General features: G+C 46.0%; 1 protein-coding gene across 3 annotated transcripts in view; it reads right to left on the reverse strand.

Annotated features, from left to right (window-relative positions):
- Positions 1 to 12780: 12780 nt before the first annotated feature.
- Positions 12781 to 19345, reverse strand: part of SHISA9 (shisa family member 9) — a 312313-nt gene continuing 305748 nt past the window's right edge. For all 3 annotated transcript variants that reach the window (XM_066382589.1, XM_066382588.1, XM_066382587.1), the window contains one exon: positions 12781 to 15916. In XM_066382589.1, coding sequence (XP_066238686.1) covers positions 15537 to 15916 — 380 coding nt within the window. In that variant the 3' untranslated portion in view covers positions 12781 to 15536. The remainder of the gene's footprint in view (positions 15917 to 19345) is intronic.

Raw genomic sequence — 19345 nt, forward strand, 5'->3', positions numbered from 1 at the left:
TGATTAGCCAAGCCAAGCGATACTTTTGTGAAAAGTACATGGTGGTAATTGCCAACAGCCTTCTGTACGATGGATGGAAGAATTCGGACAGAACCAGAATAATGAATAAGCAATCAGTCTATTCCTGAGACTGATATTACTGCCCCTCTAATTGGGTGTCTCGGGATCTCTTGGGATTCCTTACCCTAGAGCACTGTTCCCAGAGAGACCAAGAAATCCAGGCTGGAGTCATCATACCTCGTGGCAAATACTCTGATTGGAACTGATGGCTTTTCCAGAAGCAGTGACAAGTTATTCTGCTGCCTTATCTTCTTTCTCCCCAAGATCCCCTGTGCAAGCTGGCTATGGGAAGTTCTTGACCAGAGAATAGACTTGAGTTTGAATTCTGGGTCTACTGGATCCTCGCTGCATAACTTCCGGCCAATCACTTCACCAGCCTGAGCCTTACTCTCCTCATCCAAAATTAGGGTTAATAGTCCCTATCTCCTGATTTTTGTGAAGATGAGTGCCAATGTATGCAAATTGCCTGTCACGCCATAGACTTTCAATAAATGATAGCTATTAGTATTATTATTGGAGAGGGCATTTTTGGCAAGGATGTAGGACTGGCAACCTGACAAGAAGCCGGAGCTACATTTTTGTCAACTGCCACCAAAGTGTGCGGTGGCCCTAATTAGCATTCTCATTAACTTCTGATAATGAGAAATATGTGAGAAGACACTTTTCAATCTCCCAAGAGAAAACAGGAAGTGGGAGGATTATAAAAAAGGGAAGGAAAGTAACTTTCCGTGCCATCTCATTTTTTTGTCTTCTTAATCGTCGTGAGTGTTAAGAGAAATCAGACAAAGCCTCTCTTCTGAACTCACCTTCTCACCTACTGGGGCTGTTGCATAACGCTCTTGTCCAGGGATAATTAATGCCCAAGTGGGTGTCTACCCCCTCCAACTCAAGAACTGGCAGGCCCCCTGTATAACCGAGTGCATTACAAGGTGGAGCGTGGTGTGTGCGGGTGAGTTTGAATAAAAGGTTCAGGATCAAGGTTGTAATTGGCAGAATTATTCCAGAGAAACACTTTTTTTGTGACGTTTCCCCAAGAAACACTTTTTAAATGAGGTTTCCATGTGAGGCAGGTACAAAGTAGAAGCTCCGAGACTGTTATTTTGGGAAGAGATCTCAAGAACAAGGAGAGGCTGGGAAGAGGAAGATGGAAGACAGGGGAGCAGGAAAAGCTGACCCCAGGGAGCTTAGGAAACTGACAAGCACTGTGGGTAAGTGGGCTCCAGCCCATCAGGACCTCTCTGGAGCTGATAGAACGTACTCAGAACCTCTGTCAAGAGGCAGAGGTGGGCAATAGGTACCACCGATCCCCACCCCACCCCCCACTGGTCAAGGTTTGACCCGTGTTCTGTTACCCCTCACACGTTCAGCATAGCACATGATTCAGAATGGCTGAGCAGGTTCCTGACGTCATTACCGATGGAGGCGGGCAGGAAGGCATGGAAGCAGCAAGGCAGAGCTCTCCAGCACCCGTGGAGCAGGCGCTCTCTGGGTATACCTGCTCGGCTGGTTGCCACAGCCATAGGTAAAGACAAACCAATTGGCCAAGAGGAAATGAGCTGGGGGTCAAGAGGTATGTGATCTAGGAGGTGGGAGGTAGAGCTCAAGGATTCTCGCAGATGTTCTATCTGGTCCCCCTGCTGCTGAGAACAGAGGTAGGGGCTTGAGATGGTGCGATTCACACCCAAGGCCACCATCTTCCGTTCTGTGGAGTCTCTGAGAGTTTTCCCATCTGCCATTTCATCTGTTCCTGATAGAAATCCCGCAGGAAGACAGGGCAGGGGAGAAGAGCCCTATCGTGTGGACAAGGAAAGATGCTCAGAGACCTTCCACAATTAGGTCAGACTATTAGGGGGCAAAGCCAAGCACAGGTGTCTAGAAGTAATTCTCAGTGGTCCACCAACTCCCTGGGGTGGTTCTTAAAGTGCTGGTTTCAGGGCCTCCCGGAGAGACTGCATGACATTCTAGTCTGGGTACTGTTCTAGACAAACCGCCAGTTTCCCTCTCCAGCTGCAGCAGCTGCCCTTGACTTCACAATAAAAGGACACCTGTGCTCGCTTCGGCAGCACATACACAATAAAAGGACACCTGAGTTCCAGCCAGCAGGCCTGCCTCCAGGCCCTGGACTTAGAGCTTTCTCCAACCCAAAGCTAATCATCCCCCAGACTCTTGGAATGAAAGAAAAAGAATTAATTGTTATTATAGGATCCCCTAATGGGTGCCATTCCAAGACAGACCCACCATGGGGGAGTATTTGAAGGTGGAGTTCCTGGCCAAGAGGACCAGACCATCCTGAAAGATCACAGCCTCTACACCGTAGGGAGGAGGACAACAAAGTCCCAGATCATGCAGCTAAGTTCCGGAGCTAGAGTTAAAACTATGACTCTCCTGACTCCTAATGCAGTGCGCTTGGGCATCCACACATCTGCAAAACAGAGGGTGGTCAGCTCTGCTGGTCACATTCTCTCCTGACCTACCACTGCCCCAAAGCCATGAGCCCTAACTCTGTCTGCACTTCTTCAGGACTCAGGACTGCTGGCTGCACCCGTGCTCCTCACACACCACCCTTCCCTGGTCCCAAAGCTTGCATTGATGTGCACAACGATTTTCTGTTATCTCCATCCAAGCCACTTCCGGTCACACCTGAGGATGCGGGTTGAGTTGAACTCCCCAGAACTTCATAGCCTCTGAAGCCTTGGAAGGGGCCTTAGGAAACAGCCGCAGGAGGCAGGAAACGGATAGGGCAGGAGGTTGGTTAAGGTCCTGGTGATATGAAAACGAGGACTGTGATGAGGGAAGGAGGACGCAAGACAGAAACGTAGAGAGCAAGTGAAGGAGGAAGTGGGGCAGAAGGAAGGATAGGTCAAACGACCTGTGTCGAGAAACAAGACACAGATAGAGAGGAAGATAGAGAAAGAGAGACTGTCTAAGGAAGGGCACACAGTCTGTAATTTATACGTCTGCCTCCTCCAACTGATGCCAACATCTTGGAAGGCAGGACCAGTATCTGATTTATTTCAGTGTACCAATGCTTAGCCCTGAGCCTGACATATAGCAGCTGCTCAGTATATATCTGTCAAATAAATCAGTGAACAGAAAGACATCTTTGTAGAGCAAGCTTACGAAAGAAATGTATCATTCCTATTTTATAAATGAGAAAATTTAAGTCAGAGAGGCTAAGTCAGTTAGGGGGCTGAAATTCTACCATAAACTAGGATGACGTCAAAGCTATGCCCCCATGCCTCCCATTAGCCATATTTGTATAGGTAAGTTTTCCCAACTTCCTGTGCTTATGAACCAAGGAAAACTCATCTTACTGACTGGACTTGTTGGGCCAGGGTCATGTTCCCCAGAGGTCAGGTAGAGAAGGTAGAACAGACACGACTGGCACTTTACCCAGATGCCCTCACACCCCTTTCCCGTATTTATGAGCCTCTTCCAGCTCCCATGTGCCTGTGACTCTAGTCTAGTACTAGCATCTGAGACACTCTTTGAAGATCATCCCTCAGACTATTGACACGACTGCCCCCACATGCAGGGTGCCGGAGGCCTTGGGGCTTCCCATCTCTTTGGCTAATGACTGGTGGCTGTGGAATAATGAAAGCCCCGCTTCCTTGCTTGGAGGAGGTATGGATTCTAAGGCCTAGTACACGCCAGAGCCACCTTCTGTGGGATGCTGCCTGAGACTGTACCCTTGTTTGGCTCTTCCCCTTCTGTCTGACTCCCACCATTCCCTTATCAGTTTCTGCTGGGATCCTTTTTTTTTTTTTCTTGTACATGAATCCTTCTGGGGCTCCCACATAAACAGAGGCAGAAATTAAGGTAGCCTGGTTTCAATAAGTATAGATCAATGATAAGCAAAGGTTCATATTAATAACTCCAATTTATAAAACATCTACCATGATTTTTTTTCCCTTCTTTTCTAAGTAAGAGGAAGGGAGATAGAGAGACAGACTTCAGTATGTGCCCCAACCAGAATCCACCTGGCAACTTCCATCTGGGGCCATGCTCACAACCAAGCTATTTTTAGCACCTGAGGCAGAGGCTCCATAGAGCCATCCTCAACACCTGGAGCTAATGTGCTTGAATCAATCAAGCCATGGCTATAGGAGAGGAAGAAAGGGAGAGGAGGAGTGGAGGAGAAGCAGATGGTCACTTCTGTGTGTGCTCTGGCTGGGAATCAAACTCAGGATATCCACACACCAGGCTGACACTCTACCACTGAGCCAACTGGTCAGGGCCTCATCTACCATGATTAAATGTCTTATACAACTGATCTTAAATGATCAAGCCACATTGCAACGATCATGTCCATTCTAAAGATGAGAAAACATAGGCTCTGAACAAAGCTTTGTAGTGTCCCCAAGGCCACATAGCTAGAAGTGCTAGGGAGGGGATTTGAATCCAAGACCATCTGACAAGGCTTTTCTCTACTTGTGATGCTTGTCTTTATGGTACTGACTCATCCATTTGTCTACATTCCATCTTCCTTTGCTTTTTGGTGGCGGAGGGAGGAATCCTTTCCCTTCAGGTCCCAGTACGATGCCTGGCACACAGTAGTGCTCTGTATTTGTTGAGCAAATAGCTAAATGAGGTGTTTCGAGATGAACTAAACACTCAGAAGTGCCTCTACATCTTCTCCCAAATTCTTCTGACTCAGTTTGACACAGATTTCCATGGCAAACCATGAGACACAGGATAAAGGCTTTTTGACCTACATGGTGTTCATTTTTGTTACCCTAAATCTGGGGACTCACATGATGCCTAACCTGTAGAATTCCCGTACATTCAGCTCAACCGCCTTTGACAAGTGAACCCCAAAACAAAATTATAGCATCAAAACAGCTTCCCATTACCAAACATATGGCACCTCCGCATTATAAATTGCCTCTTTACAATCTTCCCACTTTGTACCTTTTAAGATGAAGACAATGAAGTGTTCTGTTAGTGCATTGAGATTTTTTTCAAAAATGGGAGCCCTTTCATAGTTTTTTTAAAATGAGGCATTTATAAGATTTGAATCTAACGGAAACCTCTGAACTTGCAAAGAAGAAAAATTCAAGAGGATGTGACAAAATTATTTCTAGCAACCATGACATTTCTTGATGTGAAATGCTTTCTTTGAACTGTACAACACAGCACGAAGTTGGGATTTGGAATCTGACAAGAAAATAAGTGAGATGCCAAACTGACGATGGAGACGTTGTTCTCCTATGGAGGTTTTTACCTCCATCACCGGGTCCGGCTCGTAGCAGCCGCTTCGAGAGGGCTGAGTGGGATGCTGGAAGTGGTGGCACCAGAGGGTGGCAGCCAGGTTTACATTCCCATAGCAGTGCTTGCTCTGCAACCTTAAGGACGTCATTTGACTTCTCAGTTTTCCTATCTGTTAAATGGGGTTACTAACCCTTTCACAGTTTCTGGGAGGATTAAAGATCAGGGCTAGATTTTTTTTTTCTTTAAACACAGAGAAGTTTAGAAGTTTAGTAAAGATGATAACAATGGTCACTGACGGTAACAGATGACATGACATTTATTGCTTTTTTTATGTACCAGGCACTGTCCAAAATGTGCCATCTGTTGTAAATTTGTTAAGAAAAATTTAGCTCCTCTAACAGATAAACCCTAAAACCTCAGGGGTTAATAAACATAAAGGTTATTTCTCACGTAAAATTCGATGAGTGATGGGGATGGTGGCGAGGAGAGTCGTTGTTCCACAACATCATTCCGAAGCTCCAGCTGACCGAGTCTCTGCCCCCTGCTATGTGTGGTTTCCAAGCTTGCCCTGGCCTTGGCATCAACATAGAAGGGGGACAGGGTTGGAGGATTATTCTGGAGGTTTTCACGGACCTGTTCTGACAGTGGCCTACATGCTTTCCACTCATCTTGTACACAACCCAGCACATGAGCCCCCAGCCTCGTGCCAGTGGCAAGGGCTGGGAAGCAGAGCGGAGTTGTTGTTCTGGCAGCCGCACGCCGCATTCCGTCTTTGTTGGACGATCACTTGTGCTGCTCGTACGCTCCACAGGAAATGCCTCACAGCTGCACGCCGCATTCCGTCTTTGTTGGACGATCACTTGTGCTGCTCGTACGCTCCACAGGAAATGCCTCACAGCTGCACGCCGCATTCCGTCTTTGTTGGACGATCACTTGTGCTGCTCGTACGCTCCACAGGAAATGCCTCACACACTAAAGCTGGGGAGGAGGGGCTATTATTATCATCTCTATTGTTGGAGATGGAGAAACTGAGGCACCCAGAATGGTGGGGCTAAGATTGGATCTCAGGTAAATTAGCTATCTCTCTGAAAGAGACAGAGAGGTCCTAGTTGTGCTCAGGTACTCACTACTCACAAAAGACACAACGGCTCAGGCTTCTGCACCGAGGGGCCTTACATACCATCTGTGACAGGCAGCCTCTAACTTGGTGCCACATAACCCCCACTTTCTGGTCTACACAGCCATAAAAAATCCTTTCCCCTTGAGCAACTTGCTTCTAACCAATAGAATGGGACCGTGTTGAGAGATCGTCACTTCTGCCATTAGATAAGAAGAGATTGTGACTTCTGTCTTGCTAGCAGACATGTTCTTTTGTCCTCTTAAATGAAGCAAGCTGACAGATTGGAGCAGTCCACATGGCAAGAAACTGAGGATAGCCTCTGGCCAGGAGCCAGGTAGGAACCAAGGCCCTCAGTCCAACAATCCCTGAGGAAGTGAACCCTGCCAACAGCCACGTGAGTGAGACCGCAAGCAGTTCTTTCCCCACTTGAGGCTTCAGATGAGATTTCAACCCTGGCTGATATCTTGACTGCAGTTTCCTGAGAGACCCCAAAAGCATAAGACCAAGCTAAGCCATGCTCAGATTCCCAACCTTGATAATAAATGTGCATTGTATTAAGCTGCAAAGTTTTGGAGTAATTACGTAGTTAAGCAGCAATAGTTAACTAATAAACCATCTGAAACCAGTTCACAATCTGTTTTATCACCATGGATCTCATTATGATTTTATACCTCTAGATCTGAAAAACTTCTTCTATCAAGCAAACCACACATTCATTGAGCAGGAACTTATTTTCTTCCCCATAACTCACTGAGACTGTATCTAAAAAGGTCTGCAGTAAAATCAGATCTCTAACACTAACACGCTTGTAACATCACCAACAGCCAAAGGATTAGAAGAAATGGCACCATACCAAATTCAGACATGTCTTACCCGAAGCAAAGAAACTTGGTATTTCTTCTAATCCTTTCTGCGAAGTCTGGGGTATTTGATGATTTCCAAATGAGGTTTTAAAATCTTGCAAATAATATTGTCTGGGAGCTACTTTTGGAGCTTTATATAGATTGCCTTGTATCATTTTCATAACAGCCCTTTGATAGGTGTCATTATTATACCTACTCGAATTCAGACAAGGATCCTTTGACTCCAGAGGTCCTTCCTACTCTTGCCCAAAAGATTACACTGCCTCCTCTGGAAGGGAAATGACTTCCCCAAGGTCATACATATTGAATTAAAATTTCTAGTTTCTTGTCTTCTTGCTCCAGAGGCCAGTTCTGGAACTGCTTTCTGTTCACATCAGGAAAGTGAAAGCATTCTGTTTCATTGAAGGACAGATGGACAGAAACACCAACTGAGGCAGCATCAGGCTAGTTCAACGCCTCCAGGTCAGGGGCAGCTGGTGGGAGTGGATACTGACTAGTGATACCACCTGATCCGAGTAGTTTGTTTTTCCCTGGACGTCGCTATATCTCCTTGGAACAATTTTAGTGCACACTATGGTTCCCAACTCTTTACTCCAAAGGAAGCAAGCACAGGGATGGGTCGTGAATGAATGAAATGAATCACTGTGACGGGGTTCGCTGTGGAACCTACATATACACAAAAATGCGGGGATATTTCATCGCTTCATATGCATTTTGAAATATCCCCTAATTTATGTGAGCAGTATATATGGGTTTGAATTCCAACCCTGCCACTCACTAGGTGTACAATCTTAGATGAGTCATTTCACCTCTCTGTGCCTCAGTTTTCCCCATCTAGAAAGTGGAAACAATACTTTTTCCTCAGAGCACTGTTGAAAGAAGAAAATGAGGCAATGTATGTACAGTGCCTATCCTGGTACCCGGCGCATAATAAAATTTCAATCATTGGTGGCAAAAGGAGTTATTGCTATTATTATTATTATTATACAGATTATTCTCTTTCAAGGCTAAGACTGTCTGAACTTATGAGAAAGATCTTTCAGTTTTGGGGAATGACTTTATTTCTACAGAGATTAATTGAAAAAAACAGAATCTGAACATTTCTGGGACAGTGAGGTCCTTTTAGTTGGGATCTTCGAAGCACTGGGCTGGGGAAAGTGTGTTTTAAATGGGAGGACATTATCATTAACTGTTTCCAACATGCCTTTAAATAAAGCATCCTCAGACAGGTCTGACAAGAGCTTCCTGGACCTCCGGACCATGCCCTTCTCCATGGGGAGGGGTAAAGAGCCAGGGATAGCACCACGATCCACCCCAGGGTCTGGCTGGCCCTATTCCAGAGTGTTGTGAGGACTTTTAATACAATTGCTGCAAAACAATTATACAATGTGCTATGTGGGCAGAAGCTTGAGGTGGAGTTCGAAAGATCTGGGTTGCAGTCAGCTCTGTCGCTGGCTTGCTGTCCCACTTTGTGCAAGTTGAATCTCTCTGAGCCTCAGTTTCTTCTTCTGGGAGTGGGGGATAATAAAATAATGCTACTTCATAGGGTTATCTTAAGGATTCAGTGAAATAAGAATTGTAATAAAAGCTGACTCTTAAGTGTTTACTAGGTGTTAATTAATGTCTTTTAATTTATTATTTTATATCGCACAATAGCTAATGATAGTGATGCTATTATTATCCCTGTTTGAAAGAGGAGACAGTAGAGCCAGGGGAGGAACAGATAATGTAGCTCTGAGTCTGACTAGTCCATGGGTGCTTAACCGAGACCCACTGACCTTCAAGGGACCCCTGGATAAAATTCAGTGGGTTTGGGAACTTGGAAGGTAAACATCAATCTTTATTTTTCACTAACCTCTAGTTGAATTTTGATATGTCCCTCAATTATAAATGTGTACAACAAATCATCACATTATTAGCATTGATCTGGAACTATGCCACCAATAGAATCACAGTATTGTCGCCTTAAATGGCATTTGGATTAGATATTAGATTTTGTTTTAATGCATTAGTTTTAAAAAAAAATCATGTATATCATTGTATCACAAATGTGTGCTTTTAAAATCTTCTCTTCACTGTATTTTAAGATAATATTTCTTTTGTAATCCTATACATTCTATTTTATTTTGTGCATTTAAAATGTTCATTCTGAGAAAGGATTCATAGACTTCACCAGCCTGTCAGAGGGGCCCATTGTACAAAAAAGCTAAGAACCTCCATACCGGTCCACAGCAGTTGGAGCAACGCCAAGCCCTTAGCCTAAAGCTCAGTGCCTAGCAAGTGCTCAGTGCACAGAAGCCTGTACAGTAGTAATGATTATTGCACCCAGCGAAATCCTGGTCGTCCAGGAGCAAACACTAGCGGTGATAAGGGGCTTGATCTGTTGACTGTCCAGTTGCTACAGTGATGGAGGGGGAGGAACACTCAGTCAGCGAGAGAGCAGGAGTGGAGATTAGCTCTCCCAGACTCCTTCCTGGGATAAAGAATTAGTTTCAAAGAGTGCTTGTTTCAGGCCCCAGGGCACATACCAAATTGGAATCCATAGCAGCATCCAGTTCCTTTGGAGTCAGCCTCCGTCCATTACAGAACAGGACCTGGAGCCAAGGAGTGAACGTCCCTCTCTCCGGAGCACACACCTCCATCCGATGTCCTTCTGCATCCCAGGGCCCTCAGGGTAAGCCCACGGGTGTTGCGGGATCAGGGAACGTGGCATCATGCAGCGCTTCTCAGGGTGTGGACCGGGAGCATCTGCACTGTGATGATGGGGGATCCGTTACAAACACTGAATTCTGGGCCCCCAATCAGACCTACCTCACCTGGATCTCTATGGGAGAAGCTGGAAAATCAGCATTTTTATCAAGCTTCCGCCTGATTTACATGCTTATCCAAGTGAGAAACACTGGTATAATATATGAGCTCCGTAGTTCAAATCCCGGTTCTAACCACTTACTCGTTAAATCACTTTGGGCAAAACTACTCAAGTTTTAGATAGATTTTCCACCTCTGAAGCTGAAGTGCTGCCTACCTCACACATTTGTTAGGATCAAACGTGACAACGCATGTCAAGTCTTCAACAGTGTTGGCACATAGTGGGAGATCTACAAATACACCTTATCAGATTGCTGCATATGAGCATATGAGTTGTAACCAATCAGTGGCTTTATGAGCAAATTTTTAGTGTTTAATCCCCACCCCAGTCCCCAAGGCAAGATTCCCTGTCCTTCTACTGCATCCCTGGGGCTCTGATGGGTGCTGATCAGTGACTCCATCCCTGACAGTTCCCAAGTGCTGGAGGAGCTTGCTCTGACATCCAGACTTCTCCAATAACCAGAATTATGCCAGAGAGAGAGAGAGAGAGAGAGAGAGAGAGAGAGAGGGAGAGAGAGAGAGCCCGAGCCCATGGGGCCTCCTCTGTCTGGGAGACACTGAACACCCACCTAGTCGGTGAAGGATCTCTACGTCCCAGTGACTCACTCTGACCGCAGATTATGGCCCACTGTCCTCTTTTGCTTGATTTTGACAATTTCTCTAAGTATCTGTATCTGGTGAGTGGTAGCTTCCTTCCCAGGAGACCTCAGCTCAGACCTCCGGCTTTGAGCAACCCCTGTGAGCTCCTGCCTCCAGCCCTTGGGTCTTCAGGAAGAACTTTGGTACACAATGGCTGGCTTCCAATTACCAGCAGGTACACTTCTGTGCCTGGGGCTTCCTCCGATGCCATGGAAATGCCTCTGCCCTCACACGGACAGCCAGAAGTTTCTGACTACTAACACGCGCTGAAAGCAAGGCTCAAATGCTGCCTGATGGGAGCTGGTGTGTAGACACACCCCAGCTCTCTCTCTCTCCGTTTGGGTGCGATAATTCTGAGTGTGCGGTAACTCTACACCCTTTCTCCAAGTTCCCCTGCAGCACTAAACTGCAGTCACTCAGAGTGGCGGCTGGCATGAAAGAGTCCCATTACCAAACCGCTTTCCTTCCTTTGTCTCACCTCCCCGCTCTACCAGCGACCCCTTCACTTCTCAGATAAACTGCCTGCACTCAAATCTGTGTCTCAGAGCCCCTTTCGAGGGAATCATACGAAAGCAGGTTTCTACCTGAAAATGTCAAACTCAATGCTAACAAGAAGCCAGGCAAGGAATAGAATTTAATATGTAGGGAAAGAATCCACTCTCCCATCTTTTCAATATTTGTGTTTTACAACCCTGGCCACTGATAAAAATAAAAGTGCAAATCTAAGCAGGATTCTTGACCATTTAAGATAAATGTAGTTTTGATGAGGAGACCTAGCAAGGGGACATTTTATAAGGCAGGACGTGAACTAAGAGACATGGCACAGACTCATCAGAAAAGCTTCAAACAAACAAACAAAAAGTCTCCCGGAAATGTTGTATGAGTTGCTATTAACTAAAGTGTTTCCTTTTCCCTGTAATGATTTCCCATGTGTTCTGAATATTAAAAATTCAGCTTTGTGCTAATACTGGTGTCCCCCGATGAAAACTCAGGTTAGGCTATGTATGGAACCCTAGAAAGACACAGGGTGACCCCAACAGCATCACATATAATCCGTTTTATTGCCAGGTAAGAAATTCATATTAATATAGTGAATACATATGTTTACAAATAAACATTCTTAGAAAACAAACAAATGTGGTTTTTTTTTTTCTTCATTGTAGGAAGTGTTATTGGTTTCATAAACTCTGCATTTGTCGACAAGTATTAACACAGGTTTTACTTGCAGAACATACGGTTACTAAAATATTTGCACATAAAATATGCTCCATTTGCACAAAGAAAACAAAACAAAAAAAAACCAAAACTGAGGGAGTCAGATGAGGAGGAGGTCAGGCAGAGCCCGAGGCAGAGGGGTGCTGAGACGCTCGGGCAGGGCAGAGGGCAGTCGGACTGTGGGCCCACGGGGCTTCGGGCAGGGCAGAGGGCAGTCGGACTGTGGGCCCACGGGGCTGGAAGTCGGGATAGTTCGTGGGGGCGGCCAGGACCAGGGCATGAGACGGGGAAGACACAGTCTCTCTGCCTTGCTCTGGTTTCTCTTCTATGTCTCCTTACGCTAGCTATTGGATCCTTGTAGGTTCACGGCAGTCACAGCTCCCTGGCTCATCCCTTAGGAAGCCCTTTCAGCATCATGAGGTCTGTCGACCTTCCCCAGAGGAGGCCAAAGAATACGTTTCCCTGGCCACATGTCCCCCCTCGGTTTGGTTCCCGAAGCCGATCGGAAGGTCATGAGCCTGAGAGGTACTCCTCTCCTTGGGCTGCCATCCCTGCTCCGTCCTTTTGACTATGCCACAACTCTGCTGCTCAAGCTGTAGCTGCAGGTCCCCAGCTAACGGAAGGCACTGGACGGTGCCTACTCAGAAGAGAAGGAACATAGAGAAGAAAGAAAAGCCTGTAAATTTAGAGACCAAGAAAGGTCCTTAATCAGGGTTGAGATAAAGGAGAGAGGAAGTGAGTTGAGGGCAGGGAGCAAAGTTAAGCTAAGAGGGAGACTAGAATCCCAGAACTTTTAAGCTGGAGGGAACCTCCCAGATAAAGCCAGCCCAGTGTCTCCCGAAACACAGGCTGTGCGCCGCTAGCTCGCGGGCCGTGCTGGTAGTCCATGGACACAGCGCTAATTAACACGGAGTCACGTTGGAATTGATTCCCTTTGCATTCTTGTCAGCCATCTGGTGACTTCAAGGAGAAAGTCTTCATTAGAGGCTGGTAGTTCTTTAACAGCTCTTTAACTTGTGATAATCTTATTTTAATGAAGAAAAAGGGAGAGAGAGGGAGATAGCCGGACAGAGGAGAAGGAAAGGGGGAGGGGGGAGAGCTAGAGAGAACGCAAACACCAGGCTCTAGGTTTAGACCTTCCCACAGGCAACAGGACCTAGCTAGAACTTAACAATCGCTGCTTTGTTGCCTTTGTACTTACTTTTTTATACTTACTTTCTGTTTCGAGTGACTGATGCTGGATTTTTTTTTTTTATTTGTGAGGATGGCAGGAAGTTTTTCTTTTAAAAGTATTTAAAATGTATTGAAAACAAATCGATTTAGATACACTGTGATAGTGATACAGAGATATCAAAGGTTTGTTGCAGGTACACAGATAACTCAAGGAAACCAAGCCTCGTGGTGTTTACCCCACTCTGGGGAGCCCCAGGGTCCCAGCAAAGAGGCTGAGAAAGTGGGCGATAAATCTCCCACCCCCATCTCGTCCAGCACAGAGCCTTGTTATGAAAGGAGACTTTCTATAGTGGCTTCTGTGCACAATTTCACTTTTAAAAACAGGCAGAGTTTTGCTATTTCAAGAAGTTTGCAAAGCTTGATCAGGCCTCAGCATCTTGGGTTTCAGGTAGGAGACGGCAGCCCAGAGAGATAAAATGCGTTGTCGATGTCACACACCAGCTGGGAGCAAATGGGACAATGACCACCTGGCTTCTCTGATACCATGATGTCCAAGGGAGAGATGGGTGAGACAGAACGCTGGGGTCCAGCATCCGGGAAATGCTCTGAATCTTGTTGGGACCCTGTGCAGCTTCTGACACCGGGATCGTTAGGGGTCTCTTGAAGGTTCCTGTTAAGTAGCTAAGACCTTTTGGGATTTGTCAAAAAAACTTCTTACCTTAAATGCAAATCTCTCTTCTCTCTCATCAACCTTCTTTGGGCTTCCATAAAACAAATAGAACTAGCATGAAAACTGCCTTCGTGGAACACCCAAGGGCTATTGGCCATGAGAACCAAACTAAATCAACCCGGGAGAATTCTGGGTGGGAGATGAATGCACTTAAGTATCTGGGGAGGTGGTTTGGAGGGCCCCTGGGAATTATGGGATGCAGCAATGCCCAGTGGGTTGGGGGAGCTGGAAAATGGTAGAACTCATGGATTTGTGACAGTGTGGGAGGTAGGGGGGGGGTCTTGGTTTTTCTGTACCCCAGACAATGCAGCCACCCCTCAAAGGGTATATGATGGGGTGGGCTCACCAACAAACGGAGGATGGAAACATCTTCCACCACTGCAGAAAAACAGGAGGGAGGGAGGCTAAGAGAACACAGGTTGCACTTGGGAAATACGACTGTCACTAAACAGGAACACATTGAAGGCACCACCCACACTTACGACATTTTCAGTCCAAAGCAGTTGAAATTCGGCAGCTGCGGCGGCGGCGGCAATGGGCTGAAGGAAAGGGAGTCAGGGATTGACGGTCCGTGAAGGACCGTGTGTGTGTGTGTGTGTGTGTGTGTGTGTGTGTGTGTGTGTGTGTGTGTGTGTCTTGTCTCAGAGGCAAGGGGGACACGCCAGAAATAGGCCGCTCTGGGTCCTTTTCTCACCTCTTGTCAACTTTTCATCTGCGATTGTTCTTTTCTTTGTTCTTGATGTCATTGTGGATTTTTCCTAAGTCTTGAAGATTTGGGACAAAAATGAATCTGCTGTCTTTGTCCATTTTGTGATGGGCTTATATTTCATTTTCCTTTCTTTAGAAAGAAATTAGTTTACACTCTCTGCACCCTCTCCCCGCCATAAAAGCCCTTCCCTCCCATTTCCATGGTCATAGTCTCAAAGGGAGTCCTAAAAAGGCTCTTCCTTCCCCATCACTGTCGGTGGGTTCAGGGTCATGTTTTGTGAGTTTGAGTGTGTGTCTTTTTTTTTTGCTTCCGACATTCATGATATGAAAAGGACTGTAAATAGAATGGTTAGCGTCCAGTTACTGTCTCGCGCTCAGCGAAATGGTGTCCATGTCACCACTTTTAGGGCTTAGAGAGCGCTTATAATGCGCATAAATTCCTCCCAAATGACTGCTCTCTGCACATGCACTCACCTCCAGTGTCCACCCCCGTTTTCCGCCCCCTTCCACCCCGGCTCGTTCACCCAGAAACAGACAGCTCGTGGTAAATGGTATATGTGCTCAAATGGACAATTTCTCTAAATTGTGCTACTGGTATTTTTCATCATAGATTTTTAGTTTCAAGTTAGGAGGAAAAGAAAAATTAGCCCCACGGTTTGGGCCTGTGAGTCCGGCCACCGTGGGACTGAAGTCGAAAGAGTGTGCCTCAGTTTCCCTCTTTGCTGTATTGCTGGATGCCCATGCTGGATTCCTGTTCAGCTGCCCACCAACACGCATTAGGCACGACCCAGGAAAAGCGTGATTCCATGTCACCAGCGGGTTTCTGGTCGGTTGGTGTGCGGAGTGAGTGTGGGTGGCTGTGGAGGGGAGGCCAGGGAGGGTGTGGGCCGGAATAATTTTTTGCCTCTCAGTTGAGTGTGGTCTCCAGGAAACTCCGCGTAGCGCAAGCTCAGACAGTCACCTCCGTTTTGCTGTTGGTGATGAAGTAGGGCTGCGGGGGCGGGTAGTGCTGGGAGCGAGTCCCCAACGGGTCGCTGGAGCCTGACTCGGCCGTGCCCAGCTTGCCTTTGTTGCCGTAAGCCTGCCGCCGCAGGGACTGCTCGTTGGGGTCCCAGCCCTTGAAGTTGGTGGTGGAATTGTAGGCCAGGGGGTGTGGGGGCGTCTTGTTGGTGCGAGACTTTTGTCCGTTCTGCTTGGCGGGGCCGTGCTCCGGGCTGAAGGCCCGCGGCTCGTCCTCCACTCTGACGGGGTGCAGAGGTAGGTTCCCCTTGGCGGCCAGCTCGGCCAGGTGCCGGCGCTTGGAGTAGAAGTCGTCATTTATCTTGTCGGCTGGACAGTGGGACAGGTGGACAGAGAAGGGGAGGAGAGAGCAGAGAGAGGGACAGAGAGAGAGACAGTTAGGGACTGGCAAGTCAACCTGAAAACGGCATCAGAGTGGGCCAACAGTCCAAACGAGACACACATTAGGAACTGCACCTGGAACAGACGGCAGGAAGGACAGGCTATGTCCTTCTCACAAACAAGAGCAGGACCAAGACGGTAATGGCGTCCCCAACAGCATTGCTAGACCCCCTCAAACAAACACGTCTCCCACCACACTCATACCTAACACTCCGCCATGGGCTTTCTTACAAAATGCAAGAGGTGCTTCTTTGTTATTAAAATGGAGCATTCTTGTTAGAGAAAGTATGGAGACATATTTGTATCTATCCCCACCACTCAAAAGAGCCGATAGCAACACCGGAGTGAATATTTTTCTGGTCTTCTCAATAAAGAGAATTAATTGGGGATTTTCATTAGTGTGTTTGTTTTCTTTTATCAGTTAAGCAGAGCGGTGTTCAAATCCCCACTCTGTCAACTACTGGTAGTGTAACATTATTTAACTTTTATTATCACAGCTTCTGCATAAGACAAGTGTTAACAGCAGGGGTCCCCAAACTTTGTACACAGGGGGCCAGTTCACTGTCCCTCAGACTGTTGGAGGGCCGGACTATAAAAAAAACTATGAACAAATCCCTATGCACACTGCACATATCTTATTTTAAAGTAAAAAAACTGGGAACAAATACAATATTTAAAATAAAGAACAAGTAAATTTAAATCAACAAACTGACCAGTATTTCAATGGGAACTATGCTCCTCTTACTGACCTCCAATGAAAATGAAAGAGGTACCCCTTCTGGAAGTGCTGCGGAGGCCAGATAAATGGCCTCCGGGGGCTGCATGTGGCCCGCGGGCTGTAATTTGGGGACCCCTAGTTTACAGTAAAAGGTATATTTCATAAGGTTGCTTGGAAGGTTAAATGATATGATGTGTGTAAAATACTTAGATATTCGCCACTGCCATTATTACAATTATCATTATAAATAGTTGATTTTTCCTGCAATATTCCATCAAGCATTCCCTCCTGTTGTTATAAATTATTAATAAACACATTTTAATGCCCACAGAATATTTTATTGAATGAAACTATTAAAATTAACCAATTCCCCTGTTGATGAACATTCAAGTTGTGCCAATATTTTGCTAATATAAATAAACTGAGAGGAGAATCTTCTAGACTACAGATCTCTTTGAATTTAGAATAATATTAAAAATATTTTCTTAGTTTACATCAGAGACTGGCAGACTATAGGCCATGGACCAAATCCCACAGCCACCTGTTTTTGAGAATAAAGTTTTACTGGCACCGAGCCACGCCCATTAATTTTCCTATTGCCTGGGGCTGCTCACGCTCAGCAGTGGTAGGTCTGAGTCCTGAGACAGGGACTGCCTGGCCCACAAGGCTGAAATATTTACTATCCAGCCCTGAAATGAATTACCCGAAGTGAAATTACTTTTAAAGGGTGTGAACATTATTAAGGCCCTTGATATATATATTGCCAACAAATATATACTGCAAAAGGATTAGACCAATTTCCACTCCATTTCTCCACTCTCCAGCACTGTTTCTTCCCTTTTTCTTTCTTTCTGTTTCTTTCTTCTTTGTTTCCCTCTTTCTCCATTTCCCTTCCTTCCTTCTACCTCCCTTTCTCCCTCCCTCCTTCCCTCCCCTTCCTTCCTTCCTTCCTTCCTTCCTTCCTTCCTTCCTTCCTTCCTTCCTTCCTTCCTTCCTTCCTTCCTTCCTTCCTTCCTTCCTTCTCCCTCCCTTCCTTCTCTCTTCCTTTTCTTCTTCTTTCTTTCCCTATTTATTTATTTGATAAATTTATGAGACTTCCTTTTATTTTATTTTCTCTTACAATTATTTCCTTGTTAGATCTTCTATACTTCTTAAATTAATTTTTTATCAATACCTCTTTGAATTTACATCTCGAGAGAAAGGCCAGAAATATGTGCTGTCCTTTCATCCACTCTTACCACTTCCCATCCTATCACACACGTGGATTTATGTAAATTCATGCAACGTACCACCTCCCATCCTATCACACAGGTGGGTTTACGTAAATTCATGCAACGTACCACCTCCCATCCTATCACACACGTGGATTTATGTAAATTCATGCAACGTACCACCTCCCATCCTATCACACAGGTGGGTTTACGTAAATTCATGCAATGTACCACCTCAATGTACCACCTCCCATCCTATCACACACGTGGATTTACGTAAACTCACGCAGACCATCACAGTTCCATGTTTCTTTTATTGTTTGATCCTTTCAACAATCCTGATGTTAACCCCTGCTTGACAGACTATGAAACTGTGGAAATGATTTAACCCAGGATGCCACACGTTCACTTTGTAGGCTTCATACAGTTTAAGTTGGGCTTCTGTTCTTGTTAATGTAAAGGGCCCCGACAGATACAATCTTTCAAGACAAAGTCCTCCTTTGCATAAATTCCACAGCTGTCTAAAGATACAGAATGTCAAAGCCAAAGGGAACCTGGGAGCCTGCTACTGAGGAAGCTGAGAGCACACAGTCCTGGAACTGCCATGCATTGCTCACAGTGCCATGAGTCAGACTAGATCTCCATCTTCCCGCCCTCCAGAGCGAAGTTCTAGGTTTCCAATGCAATGAAGTTTCCATGGAAGGATACTCTGATATCCCCCTTGAACTTCAAAATTCAGGTATCCAGTCACATCCAGGGCAGGTTCACTGGCACCCCCCATTCCAGGAGGCCAGACTGACCGCATCAACATTACTCGGACCTGTTCTTCAGGCCTGTCCCTCTCTCTGGCATGGGAACTATTCAGTCACTTAAGCCATAAATATGGGAGCAGTTGCTGACTTCATTCCCCCTCCCCCTCGCCCAACTGTTAACCCATTAAGTCCTTCTAACCTTGCCTAAGAAGCACCTCTCTAACCTATTCCGTTCCGGCCCCTCACATGCACTTTGAATGTTGCTCTACTTTGAAGTTGTCTCGAGTTTCACTTCCCCCCGCCCACTCTCCACACTGCAGTCGAGGGCATATTTCTAAAAGGCAAGACTGACCACGTCACTCATCTACCAAAACCTCTTCGAGCAACTTGTTCTGTCCTTTAGTCATTCGTGGGGCATGTGCTAGACACTGGAAATCTAAGGCAGAATCAGAAACAGACTTGGTCCCTGCCCTCACGGGACGGTATTCGACTAAGGAGGGACAGATAGTGACCAAATGGTCCCACAAATTACATAACAGTGCAAACACGATTCGTGCTAGGAAGAGCATTGGTCTTACGAGTACAGTGAGATCTCTGAGTTGGTCTGAGAACCAGATGTTGGTGCAGACCTGTCTCACCCCTTCATTTATGCAGGATTCTCTGTTTTTCATTTTTC

This window comes from Saccopteryx leptura, chromosome 4 (assembly GCF_036850995.1).
Source record: "Saccopteryx leptura isolate mSacLep1 chromosome 4, mSacLep1_pri_phased_curated, whole genome shotgun sequence".
Classification (NCBI taxonomy): Eukaryota; Metazoa; Chordata; class Mammalia; order Chiroptera; family Emballonuridae; genus Saccopteryx; species Saccopteryx leptura.